Below are 15,976 nucleotides of genomic sequence, written 5' to 3' on the forward strand. Positions count from 1 at the left end.
ACTAGCTTCGTTAAGTCGCTGCGTAGGCTTGTCACATGTCGCCACGGTCTCGCCACGGGTCCTGCATCTTCACGTATCGCGAAGATGCAAAACATGGATTCTTCGCGTATCGCGAAGATGCAAAACTTTGAATCTGTTCATTTTTAGTCCCTGATCTTTTAGTGACTTGCCATATCTTGATTTCGTCTCATCATCATCCAAAAATACAAAGGCAGCTCGCGGCGATGCGAGCGTGCGAAGTGCAAAGTGCGCTATCAAAGCGCCACATTGCGCCCATTGCCCTTCACCCGTGCGCGTGTGCGTCTGGTGCTTCGCACTCTCCGCTAGGACTAGGGAGAGTGGTTGACCACATAAGAACATTTTCATGGAATGTTTTCTCCTTATGAAGTGCTTAATTTTTCTTTCTTTCTCCGATGTGGGATGAAGTTTCCTTATTCCATTCCTTAACATAAGCTACTTGCATTCTTTGTCTTATTTCTTTTTTTTTTCCTTTACTTTTGCCATGAATATTTTTAGTCCTTAAGTTTTATTAGTTTGTCAAATTTGGACCAAAATTTTCTTAATATTACATATGGGTTATCACCCCAAACCATTTTTAAAAACCTATAAATTCTAAGAACTCATAAACGGCTTTAAGCCCATAACACATGAATTTTTGAATAACCCATGAACCCGTAAACTGGTTTAAGCCCTTAACCCATGATCTTTACTAACTAAATTAATAATGATAAGATTTGGTTCAAATCTTCTAGTGATTAGCAATTATATCTGATTTATATTTTGAGGGGATTCAAATCTTTTAAAAAAATACTAAAACTTTTTTAAGTTATCCAAGATTTAAAATTTTATTTCCCTAAATAATCATTAACAGATTTTAATCTAAATTTAAACCAAAATATGTATGATTTTCAAGAATTATGATGAACACGAAGAACATCATCGAAATCTTTAACAGTTAAACATACAAAAAATATTTGAATCGAAATCTTTAAACATGATTTTAACAGATTTCAAAAATATTAAGGTTTATTAAATATGACTTTTAGCGATTTAAAACAGTTTCATATATTGTTTTCGTAATTGAACATGAAAAAAGAAACCGAAAAAATTAGGGTTTATCAAGTTTAGTCCATTTCTTCTGATTCAATTCCAGATTTTAGGAAAAACATGAAGAACTGATTAATCAACATCACTTTGATATCACATGTTGATCAGTTGTTTAGGAAAGTAATAGAAAACATGATAAATATTAAATATATGAACCTGTTACAGTAGGGAGAGTAGTAACTGTAGCAAAGTATGACGTAGTTGACATGCTTGTCATCTTGATCGAGTTCCTCTTTAGGATGTACAGTTTAGGATTGTGAGGGTTCTTGAGATGAACCCGGTTTAGGAGAGAGGAGACACATAAAATTGTACGTGTGTTTCTGATTAGGTTATGATGTTAATTTATTCTCTCTATATATACACCCAAGGGAAAACCCTTTTTTAGTTAATTAAAGTTAATATGGCCCATCAACAATTACCCAACTAATATATAATAAAGTATAATTAATTATTTTGATTTATTATAATATAATTGATAATAATGGTCATATAAAATAATCCAAACATTCACGCCATTTAAACAAAAAATCCAGATATTCACCTCTATATTAACTAAACTACAGAAATGTATTGTTCGATGCATATTGCTTTTGATTTAGGATTCACTTTGTTATCTATATTTAACTAAAAATTTTGCATATTTTAAAATTTTTAAAATTAACACTAATTTACATATTTAATATAATTTACATATTTTATAATAATTTACATATTTTAAATTTTAAAAATGAATGTTAATTTACATAATTATATATATTACATTTGAGGAAGATCTTAGGCTTATATAGTTGTACCTCATGTTTTAACTATTATACCAAGCTATTTAACTTTCACGTGTCTGTGAGCTATCCACGTTTCTTCTTCCACTGTACACGTATCTTTTTCTTTCATCCGTTCAAAACTTCAAATTAAAATGGTACTCTGCACACTCTGTCAGATGCATGCCACCACCACCGTTCTTTGGCTCCAAGACCACCTCACACCACCAGTTTCGTGGAATCGCTCACACGGGTACCACCGCTAGGCATCCAGTGTCGTTGTCTATGGCGGTGGCGGTGTTGTAGTGCATTGGTGGTGCCAGTAGACTCTGATTCATCTTTAATCGACCGCCAACTGTTGCCGGGTTCGATTTTGAAACCCTAGGTGACGGTTGCGATGGTTAGGTAGGGTTCGATTTCGAAACCCTAGGCGACGGTTGCGATGATCAGGTAGGGTGCATGTACTTTGAAACCCTCATTTTAATCGGTAAATCTTAACAAAGTTGCAATTGTCATATAGAAATTGGTCAATTAGTATCTTTTTTGAAGGATGGTACATGTTGATTGATTTTTGGTTAATTTGCAGGGGCTGGATGTTGTCTGGTTCGTCGTTGGTTGGCCGGATTGAAATTTACCTACGTTGTCTCCATGATTCAGGTTGTCACAAATTACTGTTCATGTTTTATGTCCCAATTTCAGTTGAATTATATTTTCACTTGATAATATCATGACGCTTTGTTGTTTATGTCAACTTTGTTGACGCTAATCTGTCTGTCTGACCGAATTTGACGAAAAGTCGTGTTAGAAATTGGGATTCCTGCAACTTGGCATGGCAGAGTGGTGAATGGCAAGCGCGAGATGTATCCTAAGCTCTCCACTTGTGAACTCCTTTGCAGCCATGGCGGTCTTATCCCCTTTCTTTCATAATATAATAAGCCCGGGCCTCAGTTGTTTGAAACTAGATTATAGATTCCTTTTGTTTCTTTGTGATTTTTGCAAAACAGGTATGTGATGTGCCTGTCTTAGGCATTCCCCAGTTCAAAAAATTTTTAGGTTTTATTCAATAGACCAAACTTTTAACTCAAGCGGCCAATTGCCATTACAAAAGCATAATGCTCACGTGAAGAGGCAGCAAGCTCTAATGTAACCATCAAGCTTTTGTGTAACAAATGACAAGTGACTTTCTAATACTATAAACTGTTTTAACTGAAATTTTATTTTGGCGTTACAGGCGTGTAAGAAAAGAATCAACCAAGATTGAACTTTAATTAAAAGGTAATTTTCATAAAACCAGTAAACAGCAAACCTCATGACATTCTGTTTATTTATTTGTTATGTTTCTCGGTTTGTGAATTTGCATTTATTAAGGGAGGGAACTCTACCATATGCTACTTTCTTTGATGTTAATCAGAATGAATCTGGTAAGGTTGTGTTTTCAGTCCAACAAATATAGTTGAAATTGAGTATGGGTCTGCCTCTTTATTCTTTGTTTATTATTGTTGTTTTTATTATTATTAATATGCTGCACTTAAATGTTTACTGGTGCAAGATGGGTCGGTTAAGCGAGTTGGGTAACATATCAAACACATCACCTAGCCTTTAAATGAACCGAATGAACGTTGCTCAACTATAGTTAGTTAATTGGGACAAAAGTGACCATTGGTGCTGAAAAGAGTGTATAAAGCTTAGGTAAATGCAATAAGTAGTGGTATTTGTAGCAATTACTAATTTTCTTTTTTCTGATCTAACCATGATAGGGTTATTAGACTAAAAGGCCTCCTCATATGTGTTTCAAGATCATAAAAGTCACTATTTTAGTTAACACATGTATGAATCGTTCTCAGTTGGCGGCTATGAATGGATATAAAATAGAAATCAAGTACGCCCGTAGAAATTTATGGATTAGATTTGTTATGTGGGCATGTTGTAGATCAAAGTTTGTTTTTCTATTTTGGATTGATGCCATCTGTTTTTCTTTTATATATATATATAGGGTAAGGATCCTAAGAGAATCATTGGCAAATTGAGAACTTTGAGAACCATTTTGGACCACTAAAAAAACCCTCTAAAAATATTAAAAAAATTATAAAATAAAAAAAACCGAAAATTTTAAAAAAGTAAAAAAACCAAAATTCTTATATTTCATTCTGGTTTCATTAAAAAAAAAACCAAAATTTTTTTTTCTTTTTAATTCGTATTATACCTATACACATATGTATACTTTCATTTAATCTCTAGTTACGTAATATACACATATGTACATTATCATTTACCTTAAATTATACGTATGTATATAGGAAAAAACATGTGTGTACATATTATACATATATGTATAATAAAAAAAACCGATTTTTTTTTTCTTTTTAATTCGTATTATACCTATACACATATGTATACTTTCATTTAATCTCTAGTTATGAAATGTACACATATATACATTATCATTTACCTTAAATTATACATATGTGTATAGGAAAAAAACATGTGTGTACATATATGTACATATTATACATATATGTATATGTATAATTTAGCTAAACCAAGAATTTCCTTTTACGGTTTTTCTTTTTTTTTTTTTAGAAACCGGGATGATAAATAAGAAATTTGGTTTTTTTACTTTTTTTATTTTTGTGTTTTTTTTTGTTTTATGTTTTTTTTTTATTTTTGGGTTTTTTTGTGGTCCAAAATAGTTCTCATAGTTCTTAATTCCCAAAAAGTTTTCACATGATCCTGATCCTATATATATATATGTTTTTAGAATTTTAGATGTAGAAAATGCATATGATTGAGGTCTCTAATGAAGCATGGATATGGTGTAAATACTCAGGCATAGGGGGGGATATGAAACCACTTCTAAAATCCGGGTGCTAAGTGTTGCATCTTAATCTGGTTCGTTTAATAGGGACTACTCGAGCTTACTTGGATGGAATATAGTAAGTTTGATCTCTTTGTTTCTTCAACTATTTACTTAATTACAGAAAACACATCAACATTTTAAAATTATGCAGTAGTATCTGTGTTTATCATGAGAATTATGTTGAACTTTAAATCTCAAAGTTGTATCATAAATAGCATTATAGTTATTAGGTGTAAGTTAGCAACCACAAATAATAATTATTTTTTCTGCTCTTGAAGACTTGATTGCTAAATTCATTGCAACCATTTTCAAGTTTTTGTATTATCAATCAACACTAGTTGTTTTTAAGGCAACAAGGAAATCTTTGTAACTTGAAAATTTTAAATCTTGCAGCCTTCGATAAGATAATCAAGCAATTTGGAGAAGAAAATTCTTTTGGAGATGAGACAGGAAGCCCGAAGATGGCAAAAAGAGAAACTTTAGTCTTATTGATGAACCTATAAATGCAGTAGATAATGTCGAAACCATGTTTTACAACCCCTATAATGATAACAAATTAATTACTATTGTCTTCTAAACTTTCTATGATTAAAACATTGATGTTTGGACGCCGTTATTTTCTTCGGTTACAATTTCACAACCACCAACCGGCCCTTGCCCTCCCAACGCGGGGTTCCTCTTACTAGTTTAATATAATTTACACATTTTAATAAAATTTACATATTTTAAATTTTAAAAATTAATGTTAATTTATATATTTAACATAATTACATATTTTAAAGTCTAAAAATTTATATTAATTTATGAATTTAACATACGTTATATACTTTAATAAAATTTACATATTTTAATTTTTAAAAAATTAATATTAATTTACATATTTAATATAATTTACATATTTTAAAGTTTAAAAATTTATGTTAGTTTACATACTTAACCTAATTCATATATTTTAAGGTTTATATAATTATGTTAATTTATATATTTAATATAATTTATATATTTTAAAATTATATAAATTAACATAAATTTTTAAGCATGTTGTTAAATACATTATTAAATGCATGTAACATTTAAAAAAACTAGTTTCATTTATTTATAACTTTAAATCATATTAATTAATATTAATAACATATTATTTTCTTGTACTATACAGAAAAACAAAACAACATTATATTACTTGGAGATTTAATATTGGCCTTTTAATGAAACGGATGGTCTCCAAGAAAGAAATGGTGTCAAATCAATTTACCTATGTGTCCTTATTGTACTTTTATTTGTCCTTTTGTAACACTAAAAGTCAAAAAGTGAAAGGGAATAGTTGAAGATTTAATCTTGGCCTTTCAATGAAATGGATCAATGGTTGTTGATGGGTTTTCAAAGTTTCCACTAACTCATATGAATTTTTAATCTAACCCTTCCCTGGGTACATATATATATATAGAGAGAGAGAGAGAGAAAGAGAGAACGGAATTCCTTAATGTATCGACTAGATATTCAAGCCCGCTATTAATAGGCCGGTCATGGACTCATAGTGAACCGCTACGGGTTCCGGTAGCGGCGCGCTACCACCCGACATTGATTCGTCAGCGTCGATTGATTAAAAACCGAGTATTTAACTTTTTTTAAGAAATCTATAGACAAAAGTACGTTATTAGAAAAAAAAATCAAATTAGTGATAAATAAATGCGTTAAAACTGTATGTTGTTTACACCATAATGAATGAAAATGGAACTTAGAAAAAAACACTATTCTCCTGCCTCACCTCCACTTTTTACTTAATACATGTAGCAAGACTTCGTCTTTGCAAAATAGTTGCACCAAAACTTATATCACGTAATCATATTCAATGCTTGAGTTCAGCCAAATGCCTTATATCATATGGATACGCGTCCATAGTGGAGGATGCATTATATGATCTTCTTGCAACGAGCATATTACAAACTTCTGTTTGATGGATACCGTCAAAGAAAATAGACAAATCGCGAATAGGGCAAGGAACTGAACTTGGAATGCACTGCCAATCTTCCCTTACATTGCAACAAGGAGTATTTGGCAGCGGCACATCTGAAAATTTCCAAACAAATCATATAACAGTAACTAGACTATGGTAGTCATGTTAATTGACTTCTAAAGTATATTGCGAATTGTAACATGCATTGTTACCAATTCTGTCCACGTGCATGGCCTAAGTATCATTTCTTGCAAAAATTTTACCTCCTAGTGGTGATAAAATGCTTGCAAGGTTGATGAAAATGAATCTTGCACCCGAGTTGTTTTTGTTGAGCTCAACAATAAGTGACATAAGCCTGTCATTGAACAATCTTACGGCATCGTTGACTGACTCTACACATGGTTTCCCGTTGGTGCCGAACTTGTATATCATAGATGGAGTGCAACCCATCTCAGCCAGACCAAACAGAACAATCTTTCTAGCTCCCAAACGGTATAAAGTCTGCAGTATCCTTTTGTTTCAAAATGGGTAAACACTAAGGGAGTAAATGGTCCGGAGAGAGATTTTTTTTTCTTTTTTTTTGTTTTTGTAGGCGATCAATCATTTGAAATTGTAGAATTTAAAAGTTGTTATGGTGTTGTTAGATCTTGTCCGATGGCATGAAAGTTTTGTCTAGCAGAATTCAGACAAAACTTCTATGTCGCCGAACAAGATCTGAAAACACCAAAATAACTATTTGGATCTGTTATTTCAAATGACGGAGTACCTACAGAAAAAAAATCTCTCTCCAATAAACCATTTACCCTCTTAGTTTTTACCTATTTTGAAAAAAAAAATCACGTTTTAGAAACTTACAGTTTTATATGTTAAAGCAATGATCACAACACAGATAAGTAACAAGTTTTGTACCCTTAGTTGCCTTGAGTATTGTTGTATAAGGACTTTCGTGTATTGATCCTTGCTATACTTGTTGCTTGTATTGTAAATACCATGCAAGTAGAAGTTGTTCATGTAATCGTTGCTTCCAATATTTACAATATAAAGACATTTTCTTAGATATGATTTTCTCTTTTTCAATCCAGTAAGTTTTGAAACTATTAATTTGTGACGACGTAATTGCCTATCCATGAATATTCGATCACCCTTCAATAGAATAACACACACAAAAAAAAAAAAGAAAGAAAGAAATCAGTGTATTTATGTTAATCAAGTTGTCCAATAAATGTATGCATACCAAATGTCTTCCAGTTTCTTTTCTAATTCCAGCACAACCGCTACCATAGTTAACACCTATTTTGATGTCCTTGTTCCTTGCAGCATATGATGGAATGAACTTGTTGAAACCTAGGAGTTGCCCTGACAAGTATTTAGTCACAATCAATATTGTTCTTCAACATTTACAGTTATATTAAAGGGGGCTCAACCACAAATTTAAGTTGATTCCAATATAATTCAGAAGGGTAAAAAAAGCTTTTGCTGTTTATAAAGAAGGAGATCGATCGATCAAATTCTCCTTTTATCAGAGATCACCATCCATGCATCCTCACAAATGTTCCTTTTTACAAGCCCCAATTACATGTGCTGGTTTTTGTATGTTGACGAACCCCATTTCCTCAAAACATGGTTTCGATAGGCCAAAAAGTGTTTTAGGATGGTTAAAGCAAAGGTAGAAAGGTGAAGACCTATTGGGTTATGAAGGCCTTTGGGCCGATTTTATTAGGAGGCCCGGTTTTGGTTCCTAATTATGTGTAACCCTAATCTTGTTTATTATATATATCCCTTTATGTAACTGTAATCTTTGTTCTGAGCTAATAAGGAAACTTAGTTGCAGCCCGTGGACGTTGGTTCCCTTACGGTGACTGAACCACGTTAAATTCTTGTGTCGTTTATATTTTTGTTTATGCGTGTTTATCGTTGTGCATATGTCGTGTTGTTTCGCTTCCGTGCACCGCTTTGTTCCTAACAAGTGGTATCAGAGCTTTGGCTCGTTGAACATACGATTGCGCTGAGACGATTTAGATGTGGGTTGTTCTTACACCAAGGGGCGATTAGAGTTCTGGATTTTCAGGCAAGATTTGTCGTCTTGTTATGCCGAGGAGTTTTCTTTTTAAATCGTCGGGTACTCTTTGAATGAAAAGAAATCCGTTGCTGCTGCTGTTTGGATTTGTGCTGAAAGTTTATTTTGAGGTTTATTTATTTATTTTTTTTACCTCGCCGCCCCATCAAGAAATATAGGTAATTTTGCTGTTCCTTGAAGTTCGTACTGAAAGATGTTGCTTTACTTTTTTTCTCTTTCGTTGGAGCCACATGAAACCATGAAAGACATAATTATTTTTTGTTTTTGTTTGTTTCGTTGATCGAGGAAACACAAGAGCAGTTGATCGAGTATATATTTTTTGGTTTTGCTATGTGTGATGAGGTGATCAAGGTAGTACCGAGTTAAACTAGTTAAAGTCGCAAAGAGATCGAAGGTCGCGAGGTCAGTTTTGTATCACCGGGATTGGCGGGTCAATTGTCCGGTTGCGATTAGTTATTTCATTGGGTTTCGAGTTCGAATGTGGCCGAGAAATTTCTTTGGAGTCCCGGATAGTCGGATATGTGGTCGGGTAAGGTGGACGGTTTTGTGACCGGGGAGCGTGATTGATTTACGAGTTTAGATATGTGAAATTTCAAGTTCGGGTTTTGACTGTTTATTATCAACTGTAAATTAGGGAACTGATTTATGTGAAAATTTAGCGTTCGGGTTCAGATTTGTCTGCATGAGATCAGTATGAGGTAACTATTTGCAGTTTATTTATAGTTACTTGATTTATCGGCTATTGCAGGAGCAAATCAGTTTGTTTGACAGTGTTCAATAGAACAGTCGACAAGTTCAGGCTCGTGTGATTGTTGTGTCTGTTCACTTTTTTTGATTTGTTCTCATTTGTTATTGTTATAACTGAAGACGGGATGATTATGATTGGAATGCTCGTCGGTTATGGATTTTTTGGTTGATTAGTTTGTCATGGAACTTGGATGTGGTACTGGTGATGGATAAACCTGGGGAAAATGGAAACCAGTGGGTGCGCTGGTAACGACATAAGTGAAAAAAGAAAAACAGTGGCAAGCCATGTGTTCTATTGCTCGTTTGGATTATTCCGGCTACGGTTTGCGTTAACTGATCGTGTGTACGATCATAGAACCCTTGGTACCGCTTGTTTTCGTTGAAAGGTCGATTGATGTTACAACCGTTTGCCTATTAGCTGGTCTAGAACTGTGAAGTTATTCTTGTTCGGTGGTAATCAATGGTTTGACATTTGAGGGGATCTTTTATACTTGTATTCGGTGAAGTTTTCTTTTGCAAGGGAAGTACAAGCGGAGATTCGACTCATGGGTGTTGTTTGAGCATGGGATAACAAAGATAGTGGGAGCTGAGCATAGTTTGACTTGGTGCTGCATGAAGGTGTGGGACATTCTTTAGAGTCGATGTCCATTAATGGTAAATTCTGCTTCTAAGAATGTATCGGTAGTGATGCATTAGGACTCAATGGAAGGCAGTGAAGACTCTTGGGTTCAAGATTCTGGTATGCTTTATTACTTGTTACTCACTTTATGAAGCATTGTTGAATCTTTTAGTTAAAGACTTTGGAAGATACGGTCTCTGTATCATCGGAAGAAGTGAACCAACTTTCGAGTTATAAGGTCTTGGCTCGCTGCATCGGGTAGGCTAAAGGGTTTCAGTTTGCAGACATGAAGCCTGGAGTCACGGGGATGTCAGATTGAGCGTATTCGGAGGTCTGAACATGTCGGGATTTTGGTAACAGTGGGAGCATGCGATGTGTTCTAGGTTTGTTTCCAAAGGGACGTTGGGTTCGGAGGACCGGGAATCCGAATGTGAAAATCTCTCCTTGTATAGTCTGCTGATTTGGAGAGTGTTTATCCTCTAGAAGTCTTTGGAGCCGGTATTGTAAGTAAGTGAGGTCCGGTTAAGATCGAGGATGAGTCATTGGCGGATTTTGTTATGACTGGGTCGTGATGACCGGATTGGAGCTCTCGGGAGCTTCAATGGGCCTTTCGGGAAACTGATGCAAGGGCCGCTGCAACTAGGGTGGATTGGTGGAAATCTTAACTTGTTCCTAGGTAATTGGAGGCTTGAAGAACTTCTGTTGTTGAAGTTTTAGGTTATTCTTAGAATTGAAGGCTTGGTAGATTTTTGTTACTGAAGATTACTGACTACTGGATGATTAGGATTGTTATTTGCTTGGATGGCGGGCTGGAGTTTATCACAAGGCCTTCAAGTGGGAGATTGTTGGGTTATGAAGGCCTTTGAGCCGGTTTTATTAGGAGGCCCGGTTTTGGTTCCTACTTATGTTTAACCATAATCTTGTTTATTATATATATCCCTTCATGTAATTGTAATCTTTGTTCTGAGCTAATAAAGAAACCTAGTTGCAGCCCGTGGACGTTGGTCCCCTTGCGGACCGAACCATGTTAAATTCTTGTGTCGTTTATATTTTCGTTTAAGCGTGTTTATCGTTGTGCATATGTCATGCTGTTCGCTTTCGCGCGCCGCTTTGTTCCTAACAAGACCCTCCCCCCAACCCACACACATAACACATGGTATTATGATACTAAGTTTTTCATTTTTAGTTCATCACCTACATACATTTGATGCCATTTCAACAAATCCCTAGAAATTTTGCGTAAAATAAGTATGAACAACATAGGCCCTAGCTAGTATCTCTACAATGGTTTTGTGTGTATTGATTGTACGTGTGTAAAATATACTATTGTGTTAATTGCTATTTAATGAGCTTGTTAGTATGTCACGTCGAACCTAATTTATTTTACATGGACTTTGTGTCTGTACTACTAATTAATAATCCGTCTTACATACCGATTGTTTAATTTTATATTTGAGTGTAGATGTTGTGTGTTATATCGAGGTGTAATATACAATGATTGTGTAGCGTTATGTGAACGCAAATCCAGTAATACGTATTTAATAGACATGTGTGTGTGTAGGGTAAGGTTAAAATAAAAACTCACTTAAGTTGTGAAAACTCAAAAAACACATTCTCAACCACATGATTTTAACTAAAGTTTGACTTTTATGGTTCACAATTAAAGTTAATAAAAAACGTAAAAGTAAATATAAGTTTTTCTCTCTCCTGAAAACATATATAAAAATTAGTAAAAAAATAGCAAAACAATTTTTTTCTGATTTTTCGATGTTTTGTATTACATATAACAACATATATTACAAGTGCAAAAAAAAAAACGATGTTACATAGGGTTTTCACAACTCAAATTGGTTTTTATTCTATACTTTCCCTATATATATATAGGGGAGGGTTCATGTACAAAATAATTTTAGCATGAGAACGTAGGAAACAATACCAATCTACTTAAGCAATGTTTTATAACTACAAAAAAAAAAGAATCAAAATCAGCAACAAAATAATAACATCATATACTTATAATAGCATAAGAAAAAAAGATAATCTTAATAATAAAATGTAAATCAACAAATACTTATAACGTCTCATAATTGGAAATCACCATATATGAACAAAAAAATAACAACAAACAATTGTAAAAACTAACCTAATAATAACACAAATTGGTTCTTACTGTTTTCATGTTAAAAATAAAATGTATTTATCCTAAAACTATACACACACACACACAGATATATATATATATATATATATATATATATATATATATATATATATATATATATGCGTGTGTGTGTGTATGTGTGCGCGTGCGCACCCGTGTGTATAAGGGATGGTTTAGTCAATAAATGAGTATGGGGCACAAGCTTTATTTTGGGTTTCAAATGCTTAAAGATGAATGAAGAAAGTGTATATGCATTCTCTCTCTTCAATTAATATAACTAATAAACCATAATAGTTATCTATTCAATTATTATTACTAATCAAATTATTATAATTGAAAAATATTAAGAATTCATTTATTTTTATAACTTATTTTTTTTCTCTTGAATTTTTATCCTACAAATGTACAATTTATTCATACATTAAAATTTCTTTATATTCAAAACCAATTTCTTCCAACCCAATATATTAATATCCATCAAGACATGGTTAAATTGTAATAAATAGTACAAAAAACTATCTAACACGTGTTTGTATTAAATATCAACAAAAAAATATACAACCTACACAAAAAATATAACCTACACTTGTTTTAATAATAAAAAGACATATAACATACATATGAAAAACATATACCCTACACACGTATAAAATAAGTGTATCTTTGTGTAGTTTATATAATTGTTGATGTCGAATTACATATGTAAGTTGTTGTAGGTTTTTATTGCTCAAAACAAGTGTAGGTATATAATTTTGTGTAGGTTGTATATTTATTGTTTATATCTAATGGACACATTTGTATGATATTTTTTTATTATTGTTTTTCACAATAATTTTTCTAGATATATCATTTGAGAAAAACATCATGTTTTGATATTTATTGTTAAAAATTACGCGTTGTTATATACTAATAAATTTAGTAGAAAGAAATTGTTTTTTTCAATATAAAGAAATAGTATTGTATGAATAAATTGGATTTTTGTCGGATAAAATATTGAAGATACGTTTAATAAATTATAAAACTAGATTAGTATTTTTATCTTTTTAATTATTTTAGTTATATTAGTTAGGTATATTATTAGATATAGATTTATTATGGCTATATTAGTTTTATTAGTTGAAGAGAAATAGTGCATTTATTGTTGTTTTTACATCATTTTCATTTATTTTTAAATATTTAAAACTTAAAATAAAACAAATGACACATATTCATTTCTCGCACTAATATCATTTATTGCTTGAACTTACGCATATATATATATATATATATATATATATAGTTTTACATTTTTTGTTTATAATATTTATATACTTTTTTGAATTTTAATTTTATTTATTGTAAGGAAGTTAATAATATACTTAAGATTTGATAGTGAAATGATTTTACAAATAAACGAGATATTATAATCCGTTTAAAAGATATTTAGGTTTGGTGAGACCTATGACCCGCTTTTTTTTTACTATAAAATTGTTTCTTAATTATAAATATTATCATGTTTTAATGTTTCACAAATAAATGAGACGCTATACCCGTTTAAACGCTATCTGGGTTTTATGAGACCCATGACCCGTTTATTATTTTACTATAAAATTTTTCCTTAATTATAAATAATATTTTTTAAAAAATCGGATATTAATTTTTAGTATATCCCTATTTTATAGAATTTTCATATCAAATATTTGATGAGATTAATTTTTAATATAATGAGATGTTATAACTCGTCTAAGGGCTATCTGGGTTTAGTGAGACCCATGCCCATGAATTCAGGTCAAATACATGAGAAGTCTCCATTCACAAATAAAGCAATCTGGTGGCTTGAGAGGAAGGGAGAAGTAACAAAAGAGCTTTCAAAGGTTATATATATATATAGGGGGAAGTATAGAACGAAAAACTATTTGAGTTGTGAAAACCTTATGTAAAATCGTTTTATTTTTGTTTTTTACATATGTAATATATATTGTTACATTTAATACAAAACATTCGAAAAATTAAAAAAAAAATTATTTTGTTATTTTTTTTACAATCTTTTACTAATTTTTACGTATGTTTTCAAGAGAGAGAAAACGCTATATTTACTTTTACATTTTTTTATTAACTTTAATTGTGACCAAAGATTCAAAATTTAACTAAAAACATATGATTAAGAATGAGTTTCTAGAGTTTTCACAACTTAAGTGAGTTTTTATTTTAACTTAACTATACACACACACACACACATTTATATATATAGGGTCGATTTCTTTTGAGAATTGCTTTGAGTTTTAAGAACTCGAAAGAAATTAATGTAACGATTTTTTTTTTGACTTCTTTTATGTATATGTAATATACGTAGGTTGTACGTAGAAAAATTACAAAATTTTTTACGCACCGAACCGGCATTTTACATAGGTGTAATGGACGTTTAAATTAATATAATCATAATACATCTTTACTCTCTCTCATACTTAATTTTTTAATTAGATTTAATCTCAACCACGTAATCTAACATATTTAATTAAATGTGTGGTTAAGAATGAGGTTCTTAAAGTTCTTAAAGCTCAACAAGGTTTTCAAACTATTTCTATCCTACTTAAAGTTCTTAAACTATACATATATATATATATATATTAAACTATACATATATATATATATATATATATATATACTATACATATATATATATATATGTATAGTTTTTTTAGGAAAAGTAAGAACAGATCTACACCCATGGATTTAAGATCTAGTGGTTGAGATTAATAGATTTCAAAATACCAAATAGTTTTCTAAGATTTAGGTATTCCCTAGATAGGCTCACATAGTTTCCTAACTCCAAATTTTATGTCTTTCATACTCTTCCTATAAAACGATGTATTTTTATTTTAACCCTTATATATATAAGGGAAAGTTAACGTACAAATTAAATTAACGTGCTAATTGTGAGAATCGATAGAGTAATTATATATATAAGTAGAGTAATTATGTAATTATATTATGTAGTAATTATGTAATTGCTCTTAGAATCGACACTTAGGATTTTTTGGTAGACATTTATACAGATAGATAGATTTTTAGCAAAGCAAACCATAAAAGTAAACGAGAGAGAGAAATAGACCAATGATGTCGGCCGCAGTTCGACCATTGCTAAACCTGCCAGTATCGCCTTCTGGAAAATCAATCCCATAAGGCGGGTAATTGACTTTACATTTCGTCTTGAGTTTATTGTTGTTGCCATTATCGAACCACGAGTCTCCGAATATGAAGTAACATGGAACTCGTGGTCTGGAAGATACTACGAGTGGTCTAGATAGCAATAACACTATACAGATACGTACCACCAAAAGTAATCGGCCAAAGTCACAAGCCATATATATGTTCTTTCAGGTTTAAGGGCATAGATGAGGTAGCATTGAATGCAAAAATGAAAGCCACATAAAAAATATGAGAAAGAAACTAGGTGGGCAACAGAGCTATTGAGAACTAAAAACGTGGTAGTTTATTGTTAATATCAATTCCTTCTAAAAGCAAAACCATTTTGTAACATCACCCATTCATACTTTAACAGAAAACTTATTTTGGTGTATTTGAATACACAATAATGTTAAGCAAAACCAACAAGACACACTTGATAGTTTCATAATTCTTGATTTATTGTAAACGGTTCAAGATCATCTTCCTTTCTATACTATTAAGATAAATATCAACTAACAGGTTTAAAAA

The 15,976-nt window shown here is 31.8% G+C and overlaps 1 protein-coding gene across 1 annotated transcript; it reads right to left on the reverse strand.

Annotated features, from left to right (window-relative positions):
* Window positions 1-6,568: 6,568 nt before the first annotated feature.
* On the reverse strand, window positions 6,569-15,642 carry LOC143592938 (GDSL esterase/lipase At2g19010-like). The gene is made up of 5 exons (XM_077072715.1): window positions 15,372-15,642; window positions 7,911-8,032; window positions 7,586-7,819; window positions 6,940-7,177; window positions 6,569-6,789 (listed from the first exon to the last, which is right to left on the reverse strand). The coding sequence occupies exons 1-5, from the start codon at window positions 15,622-15,624 to the stop codon at window positions 6,569-6,571; spliced, it is 1,068 nt and encodes a 355-aa protein (XP_076928830.1). The 5' UTR covers window positions 15,625-15,642.
* Between the last annotated feature and the right edge of the window lie 334 nt (window positions 15,643-15,976).

This window comes from Bidens hawaiensis, unplaced genomic scaffold (assembly GCF_021521415.1).
Source record: "Bidens hawaiensis isolate Kalapana, Puna unplaced genomic scaffold, B.hawaiensis_p1.1 tig00041472_1, whole genome shotgun sequence".
Taxonomy (NCBI): Eukaryota; Viridiplantae; Streptophyta; class Magnoliopsida; order Asterales; family Asteraceae; genus Bidens; species Bidens hawaiensis.

What these genes read in the sequence shown, in the direction of transcription:
- LOC143592938 (XM_077072715.1), bottom strand. Translation starts at nt 15,624, where the DNA reads ATGGCTTGTGACTTTGGCCGATTACTTTTGGTGGTACGTATCTGTATA. An exon ending in AACTGCGGCCGACATCATTG is followed by an intron (nt 8,033 to 15,371) that starts GTCTATTTCTCT and finishes AATACTTGTCAG; the next exon opens with GGCAACTCCTAGGTTTCAAC. An exon ending in AATACTCAAGGCAACTAAGG is followed by an intron (nt 7,178 to 7,585) that starts GTACAAAACTTG and finishes AGGATACTGCAG; the next exon opens with ACTTTATACCGTTTGGGAGC.